The sequence below is a fragment of the Pleurodeles waltl genome, chromosome 7, assembly GCF_031143425.1.
Source record: "Pleurodeles waltl isolate 20211129_DDA chromosome 7, aPleWal1.hap1.20221129, whole genome shotgun sequence".
Taxonomy (NCBI): Eukaryota; Metazoa; Chordata; class Amphibia; order Caudata; family Salamandridae; genus Pleurodeles; species Pleurodeles waltl.
The window spans coordinates 84,666,199-84,692,580 of record NC_090446.1 but is presented as its reverse complement, the minus strand read 5'-3'; the positions used below and the strand labels follow the sequence as shown (position 1 = coordinate 84,692,580).

The 26,382-nt window shown below is 50.0% G+C and overlaps 1 protein-coding gene across 1 annotated transcript in view; it reads left to right on the top strand.

The window, feature by feature from the left end:
• PTMS (parathymosin) overlaps positions 1-26,090 on the top strand; it is a 44,463-nt gene extending 18,373 nt beyond the window's left edge. The window contains exons 2-5 of the mRNA XM_069243074.1: positions 4,389-4,463; positions 5,292-5,361; positions 15,011-15,084; positions 23,189-26,090. Of these exons, the coding sequence (XP_069099175.1) occupies positions 4,389-4,463; positions 5,292-5,361; positions 15,011-15,084; positions 23,189-23,245 (276 nt within the window). The 3' untranslated portion in view covers positions 23,246-26,090. The remainder of the gene's footprint in view (positions 1-4,388; positions 4,464-5,291; positions 5,362-15,010; positions 15,085-23,188) is intronic.
• Positions 26,091-26,382: the final 292 nt, after the last annotated feature.

The following is a 26,382-nucleotide window of genomic DNA, read 5'->3' as shown; positions in this document are numbered from 1 at the left end:
TTCCCTGCACCCATCACAAGATTTTTACCAGAACTAAATCTTAATTACGCGACGTGGCATGGTAAGGTCATTTTGGGCATATTTCATACCAAGTGCACCGCTGCCAGAAATGGAGAAATATTTTATCGGCACAATTTTTCTTGGCCTGGTTCTTCCCAGACTTTTAACCACTCCATGTATTGTGATTAGGGCTCCCGGTTTTATGGTATGTATATATATTTTACATTTCAGTCTGTATTTATTCATATTTCTTTATTGGCCATCTTATTGGTATTTATCCATATTTATGTCGTGTTTTAAGAATAAATGGAGTCATAGAATGGTAGATTTCCACATTTATTTAACTGATAAATATGCTCTGATATTTTGATGCCTGTCGCGTTTTAGCAAATTAAGCAGCCAAATATTACAAAACATTTCAGAGCTGGTGTTACCATTATACTTTATATTTGTTAACATATGCTTATATTTAAGAAATGTCATCCTGTTTTTAACTCCCCATGCTTTCTATCTGCTCATCTGATGGGCGGCAATTTACAAAATTCACGAAAGAAGCACAATTTTGAGTATTTTTAAGCTTTTAAAACTAAATACAGTCCCGAAACACACTGTTTTCTGTCTGTAAAAATCAGTAAAAGCAGAAAACTGGAAGCCTTAACTGTGGTGTTCATCTGTCTCCTTTATATAAAGCCCACTCTTCAGTGCAAGCCAGCGGTTGCTACATCTTCCTGCAGTTTTCACATGTCCTCTCTCACCTTCCTCCCCTCCCGTCCCTCCACCTCAAAACCCTCGCATCTCCTTTCTCTATTTCACAGCAGCTCTAACCTACCTTTATCTTTCCACTAACACTCTAGCCAGTCTCTTTCTTATCTCTCTGTGTCCTTACTTTGTTTCTCACGCCTCCTTCCCCCCTTCATCTCTCCACTCTTCTTTCTCTCCTCCCATCTCTCTGGAGTTATAGTCCTCGACTTCTCTTCTCTCTCTTCCTTCCTCATCTTTCTGCAGTCAGGTTCTCCATCTCTACTCTCCCACCTATTCCTCTCCTCTCCCCCCGCTCCTCTCCTCTCCTCTGCTCCACGTGTCCTGTCCTGCATCATATACCCATGTGCACCCCTGCACCACGTGCCCTCTCCTGCACCACGTGCCCTCTCCTGCACAATTTGTCCCCTCCTGCACCACGTGCCCTCTCCTGCACAATGTGTCCTCTCCTGCAGCATGTGTCCTCCCTTGCACCAGGTGCACGTCCCAGCCCTGCACTTGTATAGTGTACTCTGTCCTGCTCCACGTGCCCTGTCCTGCACTGTGCCCTGTCCTGCACCACCAGACCCACGTGCACCCGCTGCACCACGGGTCCTCTCCTGCACCACGTGCCCTCTCCTGCACCACGTTCCCTCTCCTGCACAATATGTCCTCTCCTGCATCATGTGCCCCATCCTGCACCATGTACCACGTCCTGCACCACATGCACCCCCTGCACCACGGGTCCTCTCATGCACCACGTGCCTCTCCTGCACAAAATGTCCTCTCTTGCACCACGTTCCCTCTCCTGCACAGTATGTCCTCTCCTGCATCATGTGCCCCGTCCTATACCATGCACCCCGTCCTGCACCAAGTGCCCCGTCCTGCACCATGTGTCCTGTCTCGTACCTTGTGCCCTGTCCTGCACCCCGTGCCCTGTCCTCCTCCAAATGCCCACATATGCCTTCCTGCATCTCCTGCAATCCATGCCCCATTCTGCACCAAATGCACTGTCCTGCACTGTTTGTCCTGTCTTGTACCCTGTGCCCTGTCCTGCACCATGCATACTCCCGAGCACCATGTGCCCTCTCTTGCCTCATGTGCCCTACCCACACCATGTGTTCTCCCCTGCAGCTTGTGCCCTCTCCTGCACCACGTGCCCTGTCCTGCACCACATGCCCTGTCCTGCACCATGTGCCCTCTTCTGCAAGATCTGCACCATGTGCACTGTCCTGTACCATGTGCCCTCTTCTGCACCATTTTCACCATGTGCCCTGTCTTGCACCCTGTGCCCTCTTTTGCACCACGTGCTCTGTCCTGCAGCAAGTGCCCTGTCCTGCACCAGGTGCCCTCTCATGCAACATGTGCCCTGTTCTGTCCTGGCATTTCACAGCCTCTCCAGCCAGACATGTTTGGGTTCAGGATGATCTGATCAGAGCCACCCACAACCTGTGAATCTGTGCCCTCTGTGAGACAAATGCAGGTGTGCCCCAGCTCTACACAGAAGGCTGGCACTTTTTTATAAGTTTCAGTGCGAGGCCCTTAGTGCGATGAGTATGCCTACAGGTGGCTCCAGTGTTCACTGTGCCACTAGAATCAAGCCTCACCCGTCTGACGCGCCACAATCAATCCGGAACTGGTTCTGGGTTGTCCGTGTCCTGTTTCATGGAGGACCTGGCCTGGCAGTTTAGGCTGGACTGTTCCCATTGGAGTAGGGTCAAAACGGATTTGCATATGGCTGGGTCCAAACTCAGGTCCTGTGGTGGGCAAAAGAACGATGGACTGAGAAGTGACCTCGAATAATTAGCAGTGGCTTAGAATAGTTGAAACATTCCACCCATCACCTTTTTTTTATACTTCTGTGAGGCAAAGGCAGTGCTTAATTTGTAAATAACAACGTGCCGGTGCACAAAGCCCTCCTCTGAAGCACGCGGCTGCTGTATTTAAGTATGCGAGCACGGAATACTGAGGCAGCGTAATCCTGAAGCCATCTCTGGCCTATTCAATCTATTTAAAGCCACTCCCTGCCCCTTAAACGCAGCTTTCTGCTTTCTCCCATTGTGACAGTTTTTCGTTTTTGTCTTCCTCAGTGTTTTCTCAAATGTGTCTTTTGCTCGTAGTAAATGCTTGAGACAAAAGACTAAGCGCCGGCCCTCAAAAACAAATGCCGGTGCTCCGCACCGGAAACAACAAGCACAAATTAAGCACTGGGCAAAGACATGAAAGCCTCAGGTCTACATAGAAGGCTGTTAAATGAAAGGTATGTGTGTTCCCAGGGCTGACTTTAGGGCAATGGGCGCACCTAGTGAACCTAGGGGGCACTGACCTCAGGGGAGGTGCTGTGTTTAGCAATAACGTAGGATTTAAAAGCACCTGCTGCAGAGTTCCTTGTGTGTCCAGCTTTCAGGCAGCAATAAAAATGTCAAGATAACTCTAGTGATTACTGTTCCTGCTAAGGAGAGAGAGATTAATTTTTGTCTAGTGGCAGTTTGACATGTCATAAAGTAGCGCAGTGGGTTAATATGCCCGCGCAAAGAACAGATATGTATTTCATTTAGATAGCCGAGTGGATTAATAAAGCTGGCTGTTGCTAGTGCTTTAAAACAAATCAGGGCCGATTGGCCATAGCGGGCATTGGGTGTTTGCACAGGAGGCTGGAAGGGTGGGGGCCAGTTTCGTTACTGGGGGTCAGATTTGCAGCAGTGCTGTTATATTAGCCTCCAGTACCAAAAGCAGCAGTACTTCACACTTGTCCAACCCCCGACTACTCACGGGGCCTGGTCCACATAAAATGCAAGGGCTGCTCTTGGTTCCCAGTCTGACCCTGAAACAAATGAAATGCTTTTGAAAAAGGGGCTACGAAGAGATGAGGGGTACCTTTGCCGGGTGGTAGTGGGGAATCTGAAGAGGAGGTCATGGGGGGGGTCAAAAAAGATTGTCACACTGGGCGCCACCAGCGCTAAAGCCGGCCCTCTACACATAGGTCTGTAAAAACCTGTCAGACCCTCTGTGAGACAAAGCTAGGTGTGACCCAGATACACACAGAGGGCTTTACCGTCTGCAGCCATGTGTACCTCACACAATTTCTCTCTCCCTCTCCAATCTGATTTTCTTTGCCCCACCCCCCACATCTTCCCCTTTTACCCGCTTCATCTTCCCTTCTCTGTGGCTCTTGCCCTGTGTATGTTGTGTCCTCCAGTGAAGCTCAGTACCTCACCTCATCACTTCCTTTTCCCTCTCCTACCTCGTCCTGTAGTTCTATGTACCTCACGCAACCTACCCCCGTCGCCTCTCTCTTCCTCTGATGCTCTGTACACCAGCCCGTCTGTTACCCCTCTATTCCAGTCTTTCTTGTATGTTGTGTTCTGCACCTCACACAACCCCTCTTCTCTCCTCCTCTGTGTCCTTTGATGGTTTGTGCCTCACCACAATTGTGTTCTATGTTTCCTCTCCATGCGCTCCTTTCTGAAGCTCTGTGTACCTCACAAAATCTCTTCCTCTCGCTCTCTCTTTCTCACTCTCTCTCTGTCTGCCTCTTTTTCCCTCGCTCGGGGTGTTATATCCCTCGCCCTGCTACTGTCCACGTTTTTTTGCTCTCCCTTCTATCGCACTCTGTATCTCATACAATATTTTTCTCTCACTCATCCCAGGACCTGAAAGACAAAAAGGAGAAGGTGACGGACAAAATCAGCAAGAAAGACAAGAAGAAGCAGCTGCCAAATGAGGTGAGAAGCCCTGCACACCCTACAAGCCTCCCCGGCTTCAAGGGGAAACAGACCCCTCTAATTAAAATTTGTATTTTGTATTTTTGATACTTCTAAAGTGCATTCAGACCAGGGGTATTGAAGCCTAAGCAAAGTTAGAGAGGCAGACCCAATCCATAAACAAACTTAGGCCCATATGTGCGTAGTTTTTTGGCGCAAAAGTGGCTCAAACTTACAAAATACAATTATATTTTGACAGTTTGCGCCACTTTTGCGTCAGGAAATGACGCAAATGCAGCGCTAAAAAAGTATAAATATGGGCCTTACTGTGAAAACAGCCAGGCTTTGAGATGCTTAGGGAACACTAAAGGAGGATTACTTCCTCTAAACTGGACAAGTAAAAAATTCCAGAGCTTAGCAGCCACCTCTGAAAAGGCCTGATCGCCCCATTTTACTTTTTACAACGTGGTACCAGGCCCAACTGAACTCTGCGGACCTTAAAGAGCGACATGGAGGCAAAAGACAGTTCCGAGACATTAGCAATGCCCACTCCTGTGCACCTCTCTCCTGTGCACCTCTTAAAATCTAATTTTAGTTCACGATTTTCACAGGGAGTTTGAACACATTTCTATTAATGACCTAAAATCTAAAAAAATCCATGTGGTTGGTATGCCCCACTAGGTACTGAGAGGGTTCTCTCTTCTTTCCTGCCTCAGTTGCCTGCACACACCCTCTCTGGGTAACATCCACCCCATCTGCTTACTCTCAATCTCCATCCCTCTCCCTATTTTGGGGGGTTTGTCATTTCCAGGCCATGCCAATAGCTAGCTTCTGTTTGTTCTTCTGCAGGACGAAGAAAATGGTGCCGAGGACGAATATGAAGAGCATCACGAGGAAGATGAGGATCCAGAGGAAGAAGGTAAGGCAACCCTGCTGAGGGGTGCACAAAAAGGGAGAAAAACAAATACTTGAATGGGCATGGAGGCCTAGGTCATGCCCTTCCTTCAAGCCTGACCTAAAGACCGCTGAAGTGGGAAGTGTGTGAAGCGAGCCATTCCTGCATCTCTACGTGCTGTACCTCTCCTGTGTGTGAGAGAAGCCTGTACTACATCTCTATGTGCTACACCTGTTCTGTGTGTGTGAGAAGCTTGTCCTGCATCACTACGTGCTGTACCTCTCCTGTGTGTGAGAGAAGCCTGTACTACATCTCTATGTGCTACACCTGTTCTGTGTGTGTGAGAAGCTTGTCCTGCATCACTACGTGCTGTACCTCTCCTGTGTGTGAGAGAAGCCTGTACTACATCTCTATGTGCTACACCTGTTCTGTGTGTGTGAGAAGCTTGTCCTGCATCACTACGTGCTGTACCTCTTTTTCTGTGTGAGAGAAGCTTGTCCTCCATCTGTACGTGCTGCACCTGTTCTGTGTGTGAGAGAAACTTGTCCTGCATCACTATGTGCTGCACCTTTTCACTGTAAGAAGCTTGTCATGCGTCTCTCGACACTGCATCTGCGAGAGTAGCATGTCCTGCATCTCTATGTGGTGTACCTCTTCTGTGTGTAAAAGAAGTTTGTTCTGCACATTCATGGGCTTCACCTGTTCTGTGTGTGAGAGAAGCTTGTCCTGCAGCACTACGTGCTGCACCTGATCTGTGTGTGAAAGAAGCTTGTCCTGCAGCACTACATGCTGCACCTGTTCTCTGTGAAAAGCTTGTCCTGCATCACTACGTGCTGCACCCGTTGTGTGTGTGAGAGAAGCTTGTTCTGTAGCACTACATGCTGCACCTGTTCTCTGTGAAAAGCTTGTCCTGCATCTCTGCGCGCTGCACCTGCTCTCTGTGAGAGAAGCCCGTCCTGTGTTTCTACGTGCTGCACCTTGTTCAGTACATGAGAAGCTTGTCCTCTGTCTCTAGGCCCTGTATCTGTTCTATGTGTGAGAGACGCACGTTCTGCAGCTCTATGCGCTGCACCTGTTCTCTACATGAAAGAAGCTTGGCCTGCATCTCTACACATGGCACCTGTTCTGTGCGTGAGAGAAGCTTGTCCTGCATCTCTATGCATTGCTTCGGTTCTATGTGTGAGAGACGCACGTTCTGCAGCTCTATGCGCTGCACCTGTTCTCTGCATGAAAGAAGCTTGGCCTGCATCTCTACACATGGCACCTGTTCTGTGCGTGAGAGAAGCTTGTCCTGCATCTCTATGCATTGCTTCGGTTCTATGTGTGAGAGACGCACGTTCTGCAGCTCTATGCACTGCACCTGTTCTCTGCATGAAAGAAGCTTGGCCTGCATCTCTACACATGGCACCTGTTCTGTGCGTGAGAGAAGCTTGTCCTGCATTTCTATGCGTTGCTTCAGTTCTATGTGTGAGAGACGCACGTCCTGCAGCTCTATGCGCTGCACCTGTTCTGTGCGTGAGAGAAGCTTGTCCTGCATCTTTATGTGTTGCATTGGTTCTATGTGTGAGAAACGCACGTTCTGCAGCTCTATGCGCTGCACCTGTTCTCTTCATGAAATAAGCTTGTCCTGTGTCTCTATTAGCTGCACCTGCTCTGTGTGAAGGACTCATGTCCTGTGTCTCTATGTCTGCGACTGTTCTGTGAGTGAGAGACGTGGGTCCTGCAGCTCTATGCGCTGCACCTGCTCTCTGCGTGAAAGAAGCTTGTCCTGCGTCTCTACGCGCTGCACCTGCTCTCTGTGAGAGAAGCCTATCCTCCGTCTCTAGGCCCTGCACCTGTTCTATGTGTGAGAGACGCGCGTCCTGCAGCTTTATGCGCTGCACCTGTTCTCTGCATGAAAGAAGCCTGGCCTGCATCTCTACACACTGCACCTGCTCTGTGTGTGAGAGAAGCTTGTCCTACATTTCTGTATGCTGCCCCCGTCCTCTGAGTGAGAGAAGCTTGTCCTGCATCACTAGGTGCTGCACCTCATCTGTGTGTGAGAAAAGCTTGTCCTAAGTCTCTGTGTGCTGCACCTGTTCTCTGTGTGCAAGAAGCTTGGCCTACATTTCACGTGCTGCACCTATTTTCTGCATGAGAGAAGTTTGTCGTACAACTCTATGTGCTGCCCTTGTTCTCTTGTGTGAGAGAAGCTTGACCTACATTTCTGTGTGCTGCCCCTGTTCTCTGTGTGAGAGAAGCTTGTCCTGCATTTGTACATGCTATGTCTGTTCTGTTTGTGCGAGGAGTTTGTTCAACATCTCTATGAGCGGCATCCGTTCTCTGTGTGAGAGAAGCTTGTCCTGCATCTCTACGTACTGCACCTTTTGACAGTGAAGGAAAGTCACCCTACTTCTCCACTCGCTATGCCTGATGTCTGTGAAGGAAGCTCATCTTGCATCCGGTCATACGTACCTGTTCTATCAGAAAATATTAGCTGCAGCGACCTTCGTTGTACTAATTCCAAGTTTGGCCTGCTGAAGCCTGTGATATTTGTTATGTATGCAAAAAGCTGTTTTGCATCTGCCTGTGCAGTGGCTTTACTGTGTGTGTGGGAAGATTGCACTAGTGCTGCCCTGGCTTCATTTGTTCTATGTGCAGGAAGCTTGCAGTGCTGTGTACTTATTCTCTGTGCAATGGAAGCATGCACAGCAGCTGAGGAGGCTTTACCAGATCTGTGTGTGAGTGTAGCTTGTCCCTTCACTGCCTGTACTCTCAGGTCTGTGTATGTGTAGCTTGTCCTGATTTTGCCTATACTGTATCAGGTCTGTGTGTGGGGAACTTTAGAGAGCAGTTCGGAGGCCCAAACATCAAATAAGTGCACCTGGTCCTCGAACCCAAGTCCACTTTTGTATTACCGAAGGGGCCGCAGAAGCTTTGTGTAACTAATTCAGAAATGCACATTAGACAGGCGCATGTTTTACACCAGCTTCACAAGTATGGGTATTCCCTAATTTGCATGGAGCCCTGCTGTCCCCATGGAAACGAGGGAATATCTGTACTTTTTTGGCTGCACCACATTATTGACAAATCCACACAATCAAAAAGATATTTGAAGATGCTCTGGCAGTGGCGGTCCAGGTGATTGGCACTATTAGAGATTCAGGTGGTCATTCCAACCCTGGCGGTCAATGACCGCCGGGTTGGAGGACCGCGGGAGCACCGCCGACAGGCCGGCGGTGCTCCCAAGGGCATTCCGACCGCGGTGGTAAAGCCGCGGTCGGACCGGCAACACTGGCGGTCTCCCGCCAGTGTACCGCCGCCCATTGGAATCCTCCAAGGCGGCGCAGCTAGCTGCGCCGCCGAGGGGATTCCGACCCCCCCTACCGCCATCCAGTTCCCGGCGGTCCGCCCGCCGGGAACCGGATGGCGGTAGGGGGGGTCGCGGGGCCCCTGGGGGCCCCTGCAGTGCCCATGCCACTGGCATGGGCACTGCAGGGGCCCCCGTAAGAGGGCCCCTACAAGTATTTCACTGTCTGCTTGGCAGACAGTGAAATACGCGACGGGTGCAACAGCACCCGTCGCACCTTCCCACTCCGCCGGCTCGATTGCGAGCCGGCATCCTCGTGGGAAGGGAGTTTTTCCCTGGGCTGGCGGGCGGTCTTTTGGCGACCGCCCGCCAGCCCAGGGAAAAACTTAGAATACCCTCCGCGGTCTTTCGACCGCGGAGCGGTATTTCAGAGGGGGAAGTCTGGCGGGCGGCCTCCGCCGCCCGCCAGACTTAGAATGACCCCCTCAGTGTCATTGGTCATGGAGTGTCCCAGAGACATCATCACAGGAGATTTTAGGCGGTCATTATGAACATGGCGGTCCGGGTTGCCAATTACCGCCACCGGCATGCGGTCCAGACTGCCATATAATGTTCATGGTATGACCGCCACTGGCGTAACCCCGCCACCACCAGGCTACCGGAGCCAGGCAGCCTGGCGATGGTGGAGTTACATATTCGACAGGGCAGCTGGATAATGTACCTGTTTTCCCCCCAGCCTTTCCCTGGCGGTTTACCCCACCATGGAAAGGCTGGCGGAATGGGTGCCTCGGTGCACCCCGGGGGGCCCCGGCACTGCCCATGCACTTGGCATGGGCAGTGCAGGGCCCCCCGTGCACATCCCCGTCGCGCAGGCAGTGTTATGCGTGACAGGTGCTGCTGCACCCGCCACACTGCTACATTGCCGCTGGCTCCATGTGAAGCCGGCGTCAATGTACAGGCCCTGCATTCCGCTGGGCCAGTTGGCGGAAACACTGTTTCCGCACGCCGGCCCAGCGGAATGTTAGTAATGTGGCCGGTGGGGTCTTCAACTCGCTGGCGGTCTTTTGTAGACCGCCAGCACAGAGTTCGTAATGAACACCTTGGCTTCATCCCTTTGATTTGGCTCCCGCTTCCCTCCTGAAGACAAAAAGAGTGCCTCCAGGGGTTTCGACAGTGCAGCCACACGGTCAGTGTAGTGACTGGCACAGCCTGCATCCTTGTGGGAAACTTGATTTTCCCTCCAGAGGGTTGGTTCAGATGCCTTTGGAGAAACACTAAGGGGAATATTCAAGAGCTCCTAGCAGCATTCTAGCAACACATTAGCTTCATTTTTTAATTATAATATGGCGTAAGAAAGCAAAAAATTTCACGCCATATTTACAAAGTGGCGCAAGGCATGCATTGTGCCACTTTGTAACCTGCTGCGCTACATAATGCCTGCGTCAGGCATAATGTATGCCAAGGGGGTATTCCCCTGTTAGGGGGGCCAAATAAAATGATGCAAGGAAATCCTGGCACCATTTTTTGGGCACTTTTAATGCCTACTCAAAGGAGGCTTCCATTGCTTTCAATGGGCCTCCAGGTGCTTTGCAGAATTAGCGTCCACATTTTTCAAGCTAATCTTGCAAAGCGACGGACTAGCGTAAAAAAATCAGACACTAGTTCCCTAACTACCGCAATGGTACAACGTATTTCAAATACGGTGCACACATAGTGGTGTTAGGGGGGTGCTAAAGGGCACAGGAAAAGAGCAGCGCCAATTTTCTGAAATATACCCCTTAGTTGGACTGCGAATCGTTGAACTCTGTCTCCCTGCAGGACTCTCCCATGCATGCACTGGAAAGGATACATTTTGTTGTTGAGCCTACCTGTCGGATTGCCAAAGGCCTATTACAGCTTTTTTAATGACAACCAGGGACTTACAGCCAGCCCATTCCTTACCATTGCTTGGCTTTGTTGTCATTCTCATTTGTTTGCATCTAATTCAATAGCTTTTCTTCTCCCAGCTTTTCCATCTTGTGTTTGTCCAGCATAGTCTCTTAGCCATCTCTCTGACTGGCTGGCTTCTGTCCTTCAACAGTTCACTTTTAGGGAATTACATTTTTTCTTTTCGTTTAAGCACTCCATGAGAGTGCATGTATTTTCCAGGTCTCTACCTCAGGTGCTTCGCACGCTCTGCCAAATACCCATCTTCCATTTCAAGTTTCTCCCTCTGCATGTTACATGCTCTTGCTTGTGTGCTTCTCACCCCTGCCCCACTCTCTTCCTCCCCGACACTGCATGTCGCTTTCTAGCTATTATGGTTTTCCTCCGCAACCTATATGCTCTCCCTTTGTGCTGCTTTTCCCCTCCCCTGTACATGCTCATTGCTCTCCAACCTACTCCCTCATTGCCCCCCATGCACACCTTTTATATATTTTTTTTTTTTTGGGGGGGGGGGGAGTGTGGGACCACCAGGCAGCAACTGCTGCTGGGCGTGCCACTTTGGATCGGTAAGATAAATAAAATGATGCCCACACCATTTTGTAGGTGTGCATGTGTAATGATGTGTGTACATGCCTACAAAAAGATGCCAGCACCATCAGTGCATTTTTAAAAAAAACTTTTGGCTATGTGACACAGCATCGCCAAAAGACACTGACAAAGCATTAGGTACCACAGGTGAGACCTATTTGCTTGGCCAATGCTGTTAAAGATCGGATTCAAAGCTCGAGTCGCCACCTTGCATGCCCTGTGAAGGTGCGCACTAGGCAAACTCGTGCTAATCCAGGCCCTAGTCATCAAAGTTGTGACCAGACTCTTGGGCATATAGGGCCAGATTTAAATGGTAATGTGGGGTTAAGGAGGCCATTCTCCTTCACCATATTACAAAGTGGCGCGATGCTTGCATTGTTCCATTTTGTGCCCCCTGTTCCACATTGTGCTTGCGCCAGACATAATGTGTGCAGGGGGGGCATTCCCCTGCAGGGAGGGCCGTTAAAATGGTGCAGTGAAATTTACTACATTTCACTGTGCCATTTTTTGTGTCATTTTTCATGCCTGCTCAGAGCAGGTGTTAAAATGACGCGCCCAGTACTTTCAATGGGCCTCCCTTTACTTTGCTGGATTAGCGACACAATTTATGGCACTAATTCTGCAAAGTACTTGAATAGCTTTATACATTTTGACCTTATTGTCTTGATGTGCGCCACGGTAATGTTGGGGGGTGTGCCACAAAGTCGGCGCATCACAGCTGATGCGCCACTTTCTTGTAAATCTGGCCCTTAAAGTGCTGCAGACCAGGGTATGGCATAAATGGAATCTCAAAGTTGGTTGTGTTGTTCCGGGGTAGTGTCTATTGGTGACTCAGTAAAGGGTGAACATTCAGGGGGTCTGTGGCTGTCGATCTAGCACTGATTCCTCCCAATGACGATGATCCTGCCATCTTGTGGGGGTGGGGGTTATTCGGTAACGCAGAAAATAACGGGGTGCTCTCTTTTTGGCTTCCATAGACAAAGGCTTCCTCAAATGGGGAGTTTGGGGGTTTTCCTTGAATTTGAAATGACTTGGAATATATCTCTGAATGGATTATCGGTTCCTCAAAGTACCTTGGAGGTTGCACCGCTGTGTGGCTTAGCTCCAAGTTGCTGTGGCACATTCACGTGTTATGATTTTATCTCAGGTTTGTGGAAGGTACAAAGCTTGGGGACAGCGTTTGCAGGTAAAGCTGGTCTCTGACCCACAACGTGTTGTGCATGATGCACAGAACGGTGGTGATCTGCATCGTTTGATATGTTGCGAGTCGGTGGCGTGTTGGTGGCTTTTGAACTTCAGGCACATCCTGGCCTCCGACTCTGGGCCCTCTAAAGCTGTGGGTGTTTGCCTTGGGAACCACGTGTCAGTGGCAGGAAGGGTTTTGTGAGCCAATTCCATGACAAGCAAATGCCACCACCCCCCTCCCCCAGGTCTCTAGTAAAACGCAGACAACACTGAAGTGCCGAGGACCCCTTGCACCACTGGTCCTGGTACTACTTCACCTGCTGCACAGTGTTGAAGGTATAAGACAGAATGCGGCTACCCTCGCCACATGCAGGGATTACCTGCCTTTTCGATCAGTTCAAGAAGAATCCTGTTTTCATCCTAAGATGCATCTGTGTATCATGCCCTGCTCCGATCTCTTTCGTACCTGGAGGAGGGGCAGGGGGCGGGGAGGGTGTGTGTGTGTGTGTGTGTGTTGCTGCCTGTCATGTGCTTGTCTGTGGGAGGGATGCTGGGCATCTGCTGTCCCTGTTCTCTGTGATTGTCACTCTCCAGCTTGTTGGCAGGAGGGATGCTTACGCTGCAGCCCGATGAGCTGTGAATGTGTTGTATGTGAGGGATGGCAGCACTGCTGCCCTGGCTTTGTGCTGCCTTGTCACTGCTGTTACTTGTCTTCGGGTAAAGGAAGCTGGCTCCTGCCACACTGAAACTGGAGTTTCTGTGTGTGTATTTTTTGAGACCACGACACTAAACCCACTTACCAAACCAAACCCACTAAGGCGTTCACACTGTGTGGGGCCCGGAGTTGCATGCTACTCTTAGTAAAGTGCTTCAATGCCTCATAAGGGGCAGTGGGTGCTAACTAAATGCAATTATGACACAATACGTATCAGTGAGGCTGCTACTGTCCTGGCTTTATCTGTTCTACGTGTGAAAGAAGCACATACTCCAGCTGAGGATGTAGCTGCTGTATGTGTGGGAAGCTTGCAGTGCTGTCCCTCTTTGCACATCCTTTTTAGGGTCGAGCCTGCGCTAGCATGCGCTTGCGCATGCGTATTGCTTGCGCGATGCTTTAGTAGTTAGAAAAGGGCTCAGAGTCCCGCCCATATCACATCAGTGTCTTTCATTGGTTCGTGGGCTTGCCTTTTAAAATCTGCTCGCTTTCATTAGTGGAGGGCATGTATACGTCATGCCTTTTCCGGTGGTTAGCCATCATCGAGCGCAGAGACCAAGTACTGAAAAGATAGGAGGCTCGCTGTTTTCCATCCGGTTTGTGGACTACTTTTTATCTTTTTTTGCAGTGTGATCTTGCTTGGCAGAAGTCGAGCGCTTTGCATAACATCGACCTTGTTACATAGTTAAATGCACTTTTCCTGTTACGTAGATAACTGCACTTTTGCCGATAGGTTTCACTATGAGTGAACTGTAGCAGCACGATCGCGCTCTTTTTTTTCCATTTAATGTGGCAAGAAAAGTCCGGTTGGGAGTTTACAACTGCTAATAGCTCTAAACGAGAAATGCAAGACCTGTTGCATTGCAAATGCTTGTTTTTCATTGCCACATAGCGATACAAATGCTTCCGGGTTAACCATACAGTACCAGTTTTCATTGGTGCGAGAGGTCAGGAGAGTCAGCACATGGTATCCATATGTATCATGTGTGCATCTGTGATTTGTGAGGGGACGTGAAGAGCTCCAGTAGCGAGGAAGAAGTTGATAGTACAAGAACCTGGAAGCTTTAGAGCATAAGTAATGCCTTGAGAGGAGGGAAGAAAGTCTGGCAGAGAGATCTAGAAATAAAAGACGGAAAAGAGCGGAAGGAGGATGAAGAAGGGGAGCAGGGGAAGTGAGAGAGTAAGGGGGAAAGAAGGGAGGCGGGGCCAGTCCAGAATAGTAGCAAAGGAGTAGGGAAGGATGCAAGACATGTAGCTGCCACCATCAGGCCTCGAGCAGACCGTGTGGACCAGTAGAGGGGTAGATAAGTGAGGTCTGCAGTAGGGTATGTCATTGGGGGCTGTCTGAGTGGGCGGAGTTCAAGGGGTTGTGGGTACAGAAGGCAGAGGTCCAAGTAGTTTCAACCTTAATTTCTTCAATGGTTTCCTTTGAGTCTTGCCTTCTGCTGTCCGCGTCCGGGGGTGCAGGGGAAATGCTCACACAGCCTCTCTGGTTGTGCATGTTGTGTGTGTGAATGAAGCTTGGATGCTTCTGTTTGTCTGAAGAAGCAGGGTGGCTATGGATCGGTGACAGCGTTGAGCTCTGGGTCTCAGCCGTCTGCACAGCCACTAGTAAGGAGACAGGGAGGCATTATTCTTTAGGCCCACACTTTTTTAGGGCCCCCTCTAATGCTGCAAACTATATCTATGCATTTTGAAGCCAGCTTTCTCTGTTAGTGTTGAGGCAGGTGATGTGGCTGTCCACCAGATGGCGCCAGATGCTGGAACCGCTCTGTTATCTCTTTCTCTAGAGCACTTTTTCTCAGCTTCGAAACAGGTGCTCGCGCTGTGTGAGCCGCGCATGTAGTTTTGTTCCCAGGCCCTCAAATCGTACGACCTTGTCTCCGGTTCATGTGTCCTGCACAGCCTGATGCTTTTTTCTGGGTCTGAGCCAAAGTTTGTCCCCCTTACCTCCCAGTGTGTATTTTTTTCAGATGATGAGGTGGATGAGGAAGACGAAGATGATGACTATGAAAGCCATGCAGTGAAGAGGTCGGCGGAGGACGAGGTGAGAAACTCAAATGGGACTCTCAGCGCTACAAAGGCCCGGTGTCCCTTGGGGGTGCCGGCCACCCCCACACTCCTGTCTCATTTACAACCTCTTCACTTCTTCATAGCTCCCTGGTCTGTCCAGACCGCTGTCTCCTTCATTCCTAAAGCCCCTCGACTCCCTACTGTTGTTTAAAGATCCCCTGGCGCTGTGTTTGCGTACAGCTAAGTCCCGCTTAATGCAGTAGATTAAGTTGCTACATATATCTTCCTTTTCTAAATAGAAACTGGTTTCCCGTCCGTATTGCTCTAACCCTTGCTCCCAGGTGGTTCATTTGTGGAGTACCACCAGCATTTAAACTTCTCAAGGGGAGGGAGCTTGATGTTGCCTCTGTAAATTGAAGGATGCTCCCTGCGGTTTAGGCAGACCTAAAGCAGTGCTTAATTTGTAATAGTCTTTTTTAAATATATATTGAATTAATAAACCATTGTTACTGTGCGTATCTCTAAATTAAACAATCAGTGCCTCCATGTGGCAGACTGTCACAAGTGCCGGTGTTGCAAATTAAGTGTCAGTGCCGAGTGCCACAAACCACCGCCTCAAATTAAACACTGACCGACAAGCAGGGTGCCACTCATACTTATCACTAGAAAAAAATAGTTTTAACTAGATTCATTTTTTTTCTCGGTTAGCCTGCTTAAGAAATACAGTAATGCAGAACAGGTAACGATGAGGAAAGAGTGTATTAGTGACATGCTATTACCAGTGCTTGAAATGGAAAACAGAAGTGCAGGGTCTCTGTACCAGAGTACCTGCTTGTTTCTTAGAAGTGCTGGTACTCTCCAATGAAAAGTATTACGTTTTTCTTGAGAAATGCAGGTACTCTGCCTCTGAAAATAAAAAAGTGCCGGTACTCAGTACCGGCCCATTTAAAGCACTGGATATTACCATATCACCGACGTGTTCCTTGGGGCCCTGCTCTTCGTAATTTCTAACCCCAATGTCCCTGGAATTCATGGTCAGAGAGAGGACCATCTCCAGGTGACACTTGACCTCCAGGCCCTTTCCAAGGAAGAGTGCCAACTCTTGATTTTGCACTGAGGTCTACGTGAGGCTGAAAGATGCCTGACCAGGAGACAGAGAAGGACATTAGCTAAAGACCGAGGCAGGCAGAGATACCCGGGTCTCAGTGAGAGCTGTGGTGAGGGGTCTCAGTGAGAGCTGTGGTAAGTGTGTCGAGCTGTAGCAGGCTTCTAAGGTGGACAGATTAATCACGATATGTCTTATCCAGCAGCCTTGATTCCTTTAAAAAAAAAGTTTTGCTGACTTAAATGCTGTTGTTCTACATCTGCCTGAACTAGCCTGGCACAGACAGACCCGGACAGGCATGCACGGTCCGGCAGAAGAGGAGATTCAGAAATAGACAATCACAAATACGCAGACACTTAGTCACACGCACAGCCACTGACGAGCACGGACAGGTGTAGCTATGAAGCCATGAACACAGGCTGACCAGAGACAGACACAGGCAGATGTAAACATAAACCGGCTTTTCAGTCACAATAACTACCCCCTTTAACATTTTAACCATTAGTGGTTAGAATGTCAGACATGGTTTTGCAGACAGCGCGAGCGCACGTAAGGGGTCACGCGCACACACCCTCTTCCGGTGCAGCTCCAGGTACTTCCTGCTTCCATCTGTGAGGGCCACAGTGCAGGAAGTAGTCCCCTGTACTCGTGGTCGTACCTGACGGGGGCATCCTGTGATATATTAGAAGTCAATGGGAGAAATAAGTTCTCCTGATTAGTTTTTTTAAATCTCCCACTTTCCTCTTCTAAACTGTTGGCATTTATGTTCATAGTTTACAATCCCAATGGCCAAGTTAATCTGAGTGTAGGGTAGGTGGGCCGGATGTCACATGAATTCCCATTGATTCAATCAATCAATCAATCACTGCATTTGTAAAGCGCGCTACATACCCGCGAGGGTCTCAAGGCGCTGGGGAGGGGGGTGCTACTGGTCGAAGAGCCAGGTCTTGAGGAGTCTTCTGAAGGCCAGCAGGTCCTAGGTCTGTCATAGGATGGTGGGGAGAGTGTTCCAGGTCTTGGCGGCGAGGTAGGAGAAGGATCTGCCGCCGGCAGTGGTTTTTCGGATGCGGGGACTGTGGCGAGGGCGAGGTTGGCTGAGCGGAGGCTTCGGGTGGGGGTGTGGAAGCTGAGTCAGTTGTTGAGGTAGGTGGGTCCGGTGTTGTGCAGTGCTTTGTGTGCGTGAATCAGGAGCTTGAAGGTGATCCTTTTGTTGACGGGGAGCCAGTGCAGGCCTCTCAGGAGGAGTGTGATATGGCTGCGGTGGGGGGACATCGAGGATGAGTCGGGCCGAGGCGTTCTGGATGCGTTGGAGTCGTCTCAGGAGCTTGTTTGTAATTCCTGAGTAGAGGGCGTTGCCGTAGTCGAGTCTGTTGGTGATGAGGGCCTGGGTAACAGTTTTTCTCGTGTCGAGGGGGATCCATTTGAAGATCCTGCAGAGCATACGGAGAGTGTTAAAGCAGGACACAGAGACAGCGTTGACGTGCCTGGTCATGGAGAGAGTGGAGTCGAGGATGACCCCCAGGTTGCGTGCGTGGTCCGTGGGTTTCGGGGCTGTGCCTAGTGACGTGGGCCACCAAGAGTCGTCCCAGGCTGATGGGGTGGGTCCGAGAATGAGGACCTCCGTCTTGTCTGAGTTCAGCTTCAGTCTGCTGTCCTTCATCCAGTCCGCTACGGCCTTCATTCCTCGGTGGAGGTTAGCTTTGGCGGTGTGGGGATCTTCGGTGAGGGATATGATCAGCTGGGTGTCGTCGGCGTAGGAGATGATGTTGAGGTTGTGTTGTCGTGCGACGTGGGCGAGGGGGGCCATGTAGATATTGAACAGTGTCGGGCTGAGGGAGGATCCCTGTGGGACGCCGCAGATGATCTCTGTGGTTTCAGAGCGGAAGGGTGGGAGGCGGACGCTCTGGGTTCTGCCGGAGAGGAAGGATGTAGTCCAGGCCAGGGCCTTCTCTTGGATACCGGCGTCATGGAGGCGTGCTGATAAGGTGCAGTGGCAGACCGTGTCAAAGGCTGCTGATAGGTCCAGGAGGATGAGGGCGGCTGTTTCTCCTTTGTCCATCAGGGTCCGGATGTCGTCTGTGGCGGCGATGAGGGCGGTCTCGGTGCTGTGGTTACTGCGAAAACTGGATTGGGAAGGGTCCAGGATGTTGTTGACTTCGAGGTAGCGGGTCAGCTGTTTGTTGACAATCTTCTCGGTCACTTTTGCTGGGAAAGGGAGCAGGGAGATGGGCCAGAAGTTCTTGAGGTCCTTGGGGTCTGCCTTAGGCTTCTTCAGAAGGGCGTTGATCTCGGCGCGCTTCCAGCTTTCTGTGAAGGTTGCTGTCTCGAAGGAACAGTTGATTGTTTTCCGGAGGTGGGGCGCGATGGCTGCGCTGGCTTTGTTGAAGACGTGGTGAGGGCAGGGGTCCGATGGGGATCCGGAGTGGATGGAGTTCATGGTTTTGATGGTGTCTTCGTCGCTGACGTTGGACCAGACGGTCAGGCAACTGGTGCGAGTGGTAGTCGCAGGGGTGGTGGACCCGGTGGTGGGTGCGGGGGGGTCGGGGTTGAAGCTGTCATGGATGTCGGTGATCTTGCGGTGGAATAAGGTGGCCAGGGAGTCGCACAGGTCTTGAGATGGCGGGATGTCGTTGGTGATGGAGCTGGGGTTGGAGAGTTCTTTCACGATGCTGAAGAGCTCTTTGGTGTTGTGTGCGTTGTTGTCTAGGCGGTCCTTGAAGGCGGTCTTCTTGGCGGTCCTGATGAGTTGGTGATGTCTGTGGATGGCGCTCTTGAGGGCTGTGTGGTTGTCTGGTGTTCGGTCGTGGAGCCATTTCTTCTCCAGCTTCCGACAGGTGTGCTTGGAGATCCGGAGGTCCTCGGTGAACCAGGCGGCTTTCTTGTTGGTGTGGTTGGTTGTAAAGGTCTTGAGAGGGGCGAGGGTGTTGGCGCAGTCGTTGATCCACTGTGTGAGGTTGGTCGCGGCGGTGTCTGGGTCGGTGGTGTCGGTGGGTGGTCTCAGGGCGAGGGTGGTAGTCAGTTGGTCCTCGGTGACCTTGCCCCAGCAGCGGCGTGGTAGCTGTTGGGTGCGGTGGTGTGTGGTGGGTTTTCTGAAGGTGAAGTGGACGCATCTGTGGTCGGTCCAGTGTGGTTCGGTGGTGTGGTTGAAGGAGACGTCGGGGCTTGCGGAGAAGATGGGGTCGAGCGTGTGTCCAGCGGCGTGAGTGGGTGTCGTTACGAGCTGTTTGAGTCCGAGGTTGGCAAGGTTGTCGATCAGGGCGGTGGAGTTGGCGTCGTTGTTGTTCTCGAGGTGGAAGTTCAGGTCCCAGAGGAGGATGTAGTCCATGGAAGCAAGGGCGTGGGTGCTGATGAGGTCGGCGATGGTGTCACTGAACTGTGGGCGGGGTCCGGGAGGTCTGTAGATGAGAGTTCCTCTGAGGGTGGTGTTGGGGTCGGTGTGGATCTGGAAGTGCATGTGCTCGGTGGTGGTGAGGGTGTCATCGGTGTTCGTTGAGATTTTGATGGAGTCTTTGTGGATGATGGCGATTCCTCCTCCCACTCCGTTGGTGCGGTCTCTGCGGGAGATCTTGTAGCCCTGTGGGATGGCTATGGCGATGTCTGGTGCTGAGGTGGCGTTCAGCCAGGTCTCCGTCAGGAAGGCGACGTCGGGGGCGGTGGAGTCTAGGAGGTCCCAAAGTTTGATGGCGTGCTTGCGAGCGGAGCGGGTGTTGAGGAGGATGCAGCGGAGGTGGTTGGGTTCTCTGGATGGTGGTGTGGAGGGTTGGATGCTGGTGAATCTGCAGTTCCGGCAGGTGAAAGGCCCCTGGGTGCGTTTCGGGGTGGCCCAGTAGCAGGGGTGGTCTCGTCTGGTGTTGAGTGCGTGGAGGGTGCTTGCGTCGTAGTGCAGTCTGGCATTGCGGGGGGTGCGGGTTCCAGGGGTTCTGGTGCTGGGTGCGGTCCAGGCACGGACGGGCCCAGACGGGCTTACCTTAGGCGCGCCTTTGGCACGACAGCAGTGCGTCCGCTGCACGCGTCCGCTGCGCGGCCTCCATATGAGGGCAGAGGGAGGGAGGAGCAGCTGGGAGGTGGGAGCCGGGCGGCCAATGGGAGTGAAGGGGGCGGGGCAGCAGGGGCTCAGCAGCAAGGGAAAAACCCGGGGGAAAACCCGGGGGAAAAACGGCGGGAAAAGACGGCGGGAGAGGGACAACAGAGCACAGGGGTACAGAAGCAAAACACAGGGGCACAGAATGAAAAACGAAGTGGCACAGAAGCCAAGCGCAGGGGTACAGAAAAAAGGGAGCGAGTAGTCAGGCGGCAAAAGCGGCAACGGAGGTCCAACCCACAGGGGGCTGCGTGGCAGATGGGGGGAGCGACCTGCCTGGTGACAGGGTCAAAGGTCGCCTGATTGTTCCTCTCTTTGGGCTTACATGGCTCTCGCCTTGTCTCTGCAGTAATCCTAGCTCTCGCCACGCCCACTAGCCAGAGGAATGGTGAATGGCCTCACTGCTAAGCAGCAGAGGTCTGTGGGATATCGGATTCAGGGGATTGACACAGGGCTGGGTAGCTCGGACAATTACCGATAGGTAAGCAGATGTCCACCAGTTTCCCAGGTTCATGCGTGATGCGCTGCTCCAGTCCAGATTATTTTTCCTTTGAATTCTGGGATTTGCAGTCCTGTTTTACAATGGAAAAAACAAGACTACAAGTACCAGAGTTCAAAGACAAAAAATCGGGACTGGAGCAGCACATCACTCATTAACCTGGAAACGTGGCAGCTGTGCGGCCTGCCTGGCCTGCCTCCACGATGTGCAGACAGTGTGGACGTGCCCTCCCCAGACAAAGGGTAGTGGACTGATTTGGTGAAAGACCCTCTCACAGAGTTGCTGGTCCTACTGGTAACTTGCATGTCTTGCACACTTGATATTCTCCTCCAGGGTCTCAGCATTTCTCCACTTGCCAGATCTGGGGCCACCTTATTCACAGGATTTGTTGAAAGGCATCATACCAGCCCAAAGAGTTACCCGCAAGGGGGCCCAGGCTGGGCCTAGTGTCCACCTGTCCAGCTCTTGGCATCCTTCTCAGGTCCCTGTCCCTGATAAGGCCTTTAGCAGTTACACACAGTTACACCACATGCGTCCTCTCTCAGCAGAACTCTATTGCATGCATGCATGTATGTTGTGTTTGGATAGCGCACACCTAACCAAAAGGCAGTGGAGTGCTGTACAGGTAGAATTCGAAGATACAGCAAATGGCCCAGATTTTATATCTTTTCGTGCAAAGCAGTGCAGCCTTCAGATCTGCTGTGCTGTTTGAGCTCATGGGGAAAACAGAGCCATATTTACCAAGATTTCCCTGCTGTTGCTGCCATACCATGAGCTGAGGCTCTAACCAGGATGCCTTGAGAGATGTGCTACTCCACATCATGGTACAAAGGTGACTGTACACTGTCTAGCGTAGGGTTTGCAATATAAGTATTAACTTGCAGTACAAATTTCTAGGCAGAAGAATCCCTTGCTTTGAGTGTTGCAGCACATATACAATGCTTCGTTTTTCAGAAATGAACACATTACCCTAGTTTAGTGGTTCCCAACCTTTCAACTTCTGGAGACCCCCCACTTTATCATTACTGCGTCCCGGGGACCCCCCCTGAATCATTATTGGAATCGGGAGACCCTCCCACTGAGACATTACTTAAAGCTGGTGACCTAATATTTTAATATTATTTAACTTTCTAAGCAGTAGCAGTTCCCCTGAAGAGGCCTCGTGGACCCGCAGGGGTCCCTGGACCACGGGTTGGGAAACCACTGCCCTAGTTTATGCCTAATTCACGTAGGCATTAGTTTGTGACGCAAGGCCTGGCCTATCTATCTTATTAGATCAGGCTTTGGTACAAAACAATGGGTGTTTGAGCTAATTTGCCCCAGTATGGCCTCCTTTACCCAATGGGGTGTAAAGCAGCGCAAAGGGGGGTTTGTACTCTTAAAAGGTCACCCTTCATGCACAAAAATCCTTTGCACCTGTAGGAAATACTATGTGTACTTTGCGTCGCTCTGTACCTGCTTGCCTGATAGGAATCTGGATTCTGAGAGAGGAGGTGGCTTGTGACTGGACTCCCTCACTCTCTCAGAACATTCTGTACCTGCACAGACTTCAGATATAGTTACCTTTCCGCTTGGTAAAGGCACATTGACAGGAAGGCCATGCCCACTTTGGGACATATTTACCAGAGTGCCCCCTACCGCCACCAAATGACACCATGGTTGCACTGTATGTACGATACGCTGCTCATTAGCACAATAACGCCAACATTTCTGACGCTATTATCTCGCTTTGCTACACTAGTGTCAAAAATTTTGACACCAGTGCAGAAAAGGACAGGGAGGCCCATTGAACATAGTGGGTGCGTCATTTTAACGTCTGCTCTGAGCAGGTGTTAAAAATGATGCAAAAAATGGCGCAGTGAAATGTTGTAACTTTCACTGCGCCATTTTTTCAGGCCTCTCAGTGCTGGAATGCCTCCGTTGCATACAATATGCCTGGCGCAGGCATAATGTGACACAACGGGTTACAAAGTGGAGCAATGCATACATTGCGCCACTTTGTAAATATGGCACGTCGGATATACCTACCTAACTCCGTATTAGCATTAAAAAAAAAGAAGCGTAAGTGGCTTGTAAATATGCCCCTTAGTCCATACCTCTATGGCCGTCCTATGGATTTGAGCCTGTTAACCCCCACTGCCTTGAGCCCGTACCCCACTGCTATTTAAGGGGGTCAGCAGGAGCATCCACCCTGTTTACATTCACCTTTATAATAGTAACATACACACCGCTACATTCACCTGCTTACCCATGATGTAAAGTGGGACTCATCTCCTCTCCATGGGCACAAAACTGCGCATGTTCGGGCGGCTTGAATGTCTCATATTAGGCAGCTCACAGCTTCCACTAAAGGAGTGCACATAAAGGGGGTGCATACATTCTATGGACTTCGAGGAATTCCTTGTTTGTGCTCTAACCCATGCTGTTCGTTCTTTCTCTCTCTCCTTTCACAGGATGAACAGGACTCAAAAAGACAGAAGACAGAGAATGGGGACTCCAGCGATGCCTGAGCAGTGCGGACATCCCATATTTGCCCCCCACCCACATCCCATTTTCAGATGCTTCTGACACAAAATCCCACCACGCCTTCCAGCACTTACTATCCCATCTCTCAAACTCTCAATCATGCAACTCCTTCACGTGTTCCACTCCCGTCCCATCCATAGACTCTCAACAGACCACTTTCCCATGCTCCCATAGGACCCATCTTCAGATCACTCCCTGCTTAAACCACTCACCTGTGACTGCATCCTGCCTCACTATCCCAACTCTTCCAACATCTCACTCTTAAACCATCTCAAACCACCTTACCATTGACACTAAAACAAACCCTCATCCTGAGCTCTCAGAGTGGAACTCAAGTTTAATGAAGCTCAGCTGGTCCACTACAAAGGGGACAGCCCTTTGTGATAGCCAGACACAGACTGTGCTGGACTGGAATGGGTAGATCCACAGCAAGGGCAGCCTCCTAACGAGAGAAATCAGAACTTAGATTTGTGAATAGTATGGAACGTTTACAGCCCATGGAGGGGCGAGCAGGCTGAAGGCAGGAATGGAAGGACTTTGGACTGGACTCAGGCATCCTGGAAGATTCTAGACAATGCAGAGAGACCTAGAAGCATACATGCAAGAAAAGCCGTCACTCAAGTGCTGCAGCCCCAGGACATAAGCGGGAGTGCATAGAGGCAGGTAAACAATGCAGGTGAGCAAAGGAGATACTGGTAAACTAGACCCCTAACAATGCACAGTCGCAGGAAAGACGGTGAAGGGTTGCAATGGAGGAACCTACAAAATTAAGCATGGTTCTGCAAGGCTTTCTGGGTCATGGGCCACGCAGCAGGGACTGCCTGGGCCTCCTCCCTTCAACCACAAAAATATGGGTTCTTGTGACAACTAGTTGCAAATGTTTCTATGATTTAGGATACTCAGCACCTCCAAATCTTCCTAACACCAAGCCGAACACCTGCCTCATGGCTAGTCCTTAGAATGCCAAAATCACTTCTGTCTCTGAGGATGCTTCCAAATCTCTCCTAAGTCTAATTCCCTCGAACATCTTACCCACAACCACTGACAGTACCCACACAAACACAACTACACCCTTCATCTTCCCTTTCCTCAACAGCCTTCTGCCCTTGAAATCCTAACCCACCGACCCCTGATATGAAACCCCAGATCTCCCTCACCGCTGCTAAGTTCATGTCAAACTGTGGACTCCCCAAAATGCTCCACTTAAGATTATCTCATCCAACACCTTCGTTTGACATTCCTTCTTTCAATTTATGAAATGGGAAGAGTACAACTGCACCCCAGTGTAGGCATGTTATATTTTCACCATTCACTATTTTCATAACAGGTAATTTGCACCAAATTCCCATAACCACAAGGCTGTTGTCTACATCAACCCATGCACCACCACAGAATAATACACTTCCCACATAAACATGAACTCCTTTCCTGTATTCTTCTGAGAGCAAGAGATGATACAATTACACTTAAAATTCTGTGTCCATCCATCTGCCACCCACCATCCTCCTCACGTCCTCCCTAACTAGCTGTACAAAGTGTGATCCACCAAGAGACACACAGAAGTTGGGTGTATCATTTTTGCAAGTCATATCATCGACTGATACCCCCCGCCCAGGCAAGGAGGTTTTTAAAGATATTTCAGATTTACTGAGAAATGGAAGGTTTAATAATGTGCTCTTCATTTGGATAACTAGAAGTCAGGTCTGTGCGGTTTATGTGGAGTCTGTCTTCTAAAAAGGGACGGACTCAGCTTCTTCTTATGAAGCCAAAAGTGAGTATCCTAGTAGAGATCTATAAATGTGGATACAATTTAGCTGGAATGCGGGCACTGCAGCATCAAGCACATTGGTGTTTGCATTGACTATAGTGCACCTAATCACTGTCTGGATGTTAGGTGTGATGTACATAAAGATGTACTCATCTGTAGTGAGGTCAACAGGTCCAGCATAATCTAATACCACCCTGGACCGAAAGGAACAGCCATCCAGAAGGCAACCCAGTAGTACTTCTCCTTTACCGCATGTCCTCCACTTCTCATTAAATGTTCAGCCAATCAGGCCTCACATGTCATTGGTGGGGGATGTTGAAGGCTGGAGAAACAGTTGGGAAGACCTGGATATAAAGCTACTTTATCATCCAGAAACAAGCTGGTTTACTGAACGTACCAATATGACAAATACTGACAACAAGTCTGCAGAAGTCAGAAGACATGAAGTCACATTATTTGCAATTTAGGGGCTAATACGCCAGCGTTTCTAAGTGTATGTAAAGCCCTCCAATTTCGATAGGTATAACAAGATGCGGACTGTGCAGCCTAATGTGGATTATTTTAGAAAAATTAGTTCATTGTGTTATTGTCTTCAAGAGGTGTGTGTAGACTCTCACCCATGAGTAGGTAAAGATATATCAGGTGAGATAATATTCTCCAGTCACACCATAGTGCCCCTAATCTGAGTGACTTTGTTAATCTTGGTCATTCCTATCTACTCATTGTGATGAACCATCCCCTCATGCCCTTCCACAAGCAGGATTTTTAAACAAGATTAGAAGAGTGTTTTTAAAGAGATGTAATTTCCTTATTCACACCTCTCCCTGTGCCCTCTACCCCTTACGGCTCTTTTTCCATCAGATACAATAGCTGGGACGTTCGTAGACTGGCGTCTGCAAACCGGAAGGATTCCCTTTTTAACAAACGGACCAAACCTTTTGAATTGTCACTTTTTTGTAAATTCAGACACAGGTGCATTTTATAATGATATATATATATTATATACATCATATATATATATATTGTTTCAGCACTGTAAATAAAACAAAAAAGGAAAAAGAGTTTTGCATATGTGTTGGTGTTTTTTTTGTCACAATGTCTACTCTTGCATGGATAGGTGCAATCAGTGCGTCTGTTCAAATTTGTTACCCATGAAAGTTTTCAGAAAAAAGCATCAAGTTGGAGGGTTGGGCTATTGGAACAATTCAGATTGGGGATCTAAGTATGCTCACACCTACAGATGATCGAGGTCTGAGTAGACAGAGTAAATGGAAAATGGTGTGACTAGCAAAAGGGAGTTATAAAGAGGTCCTGTCAAAGACAGCAGAGTAGCCGTATACACGAGAAACTTGG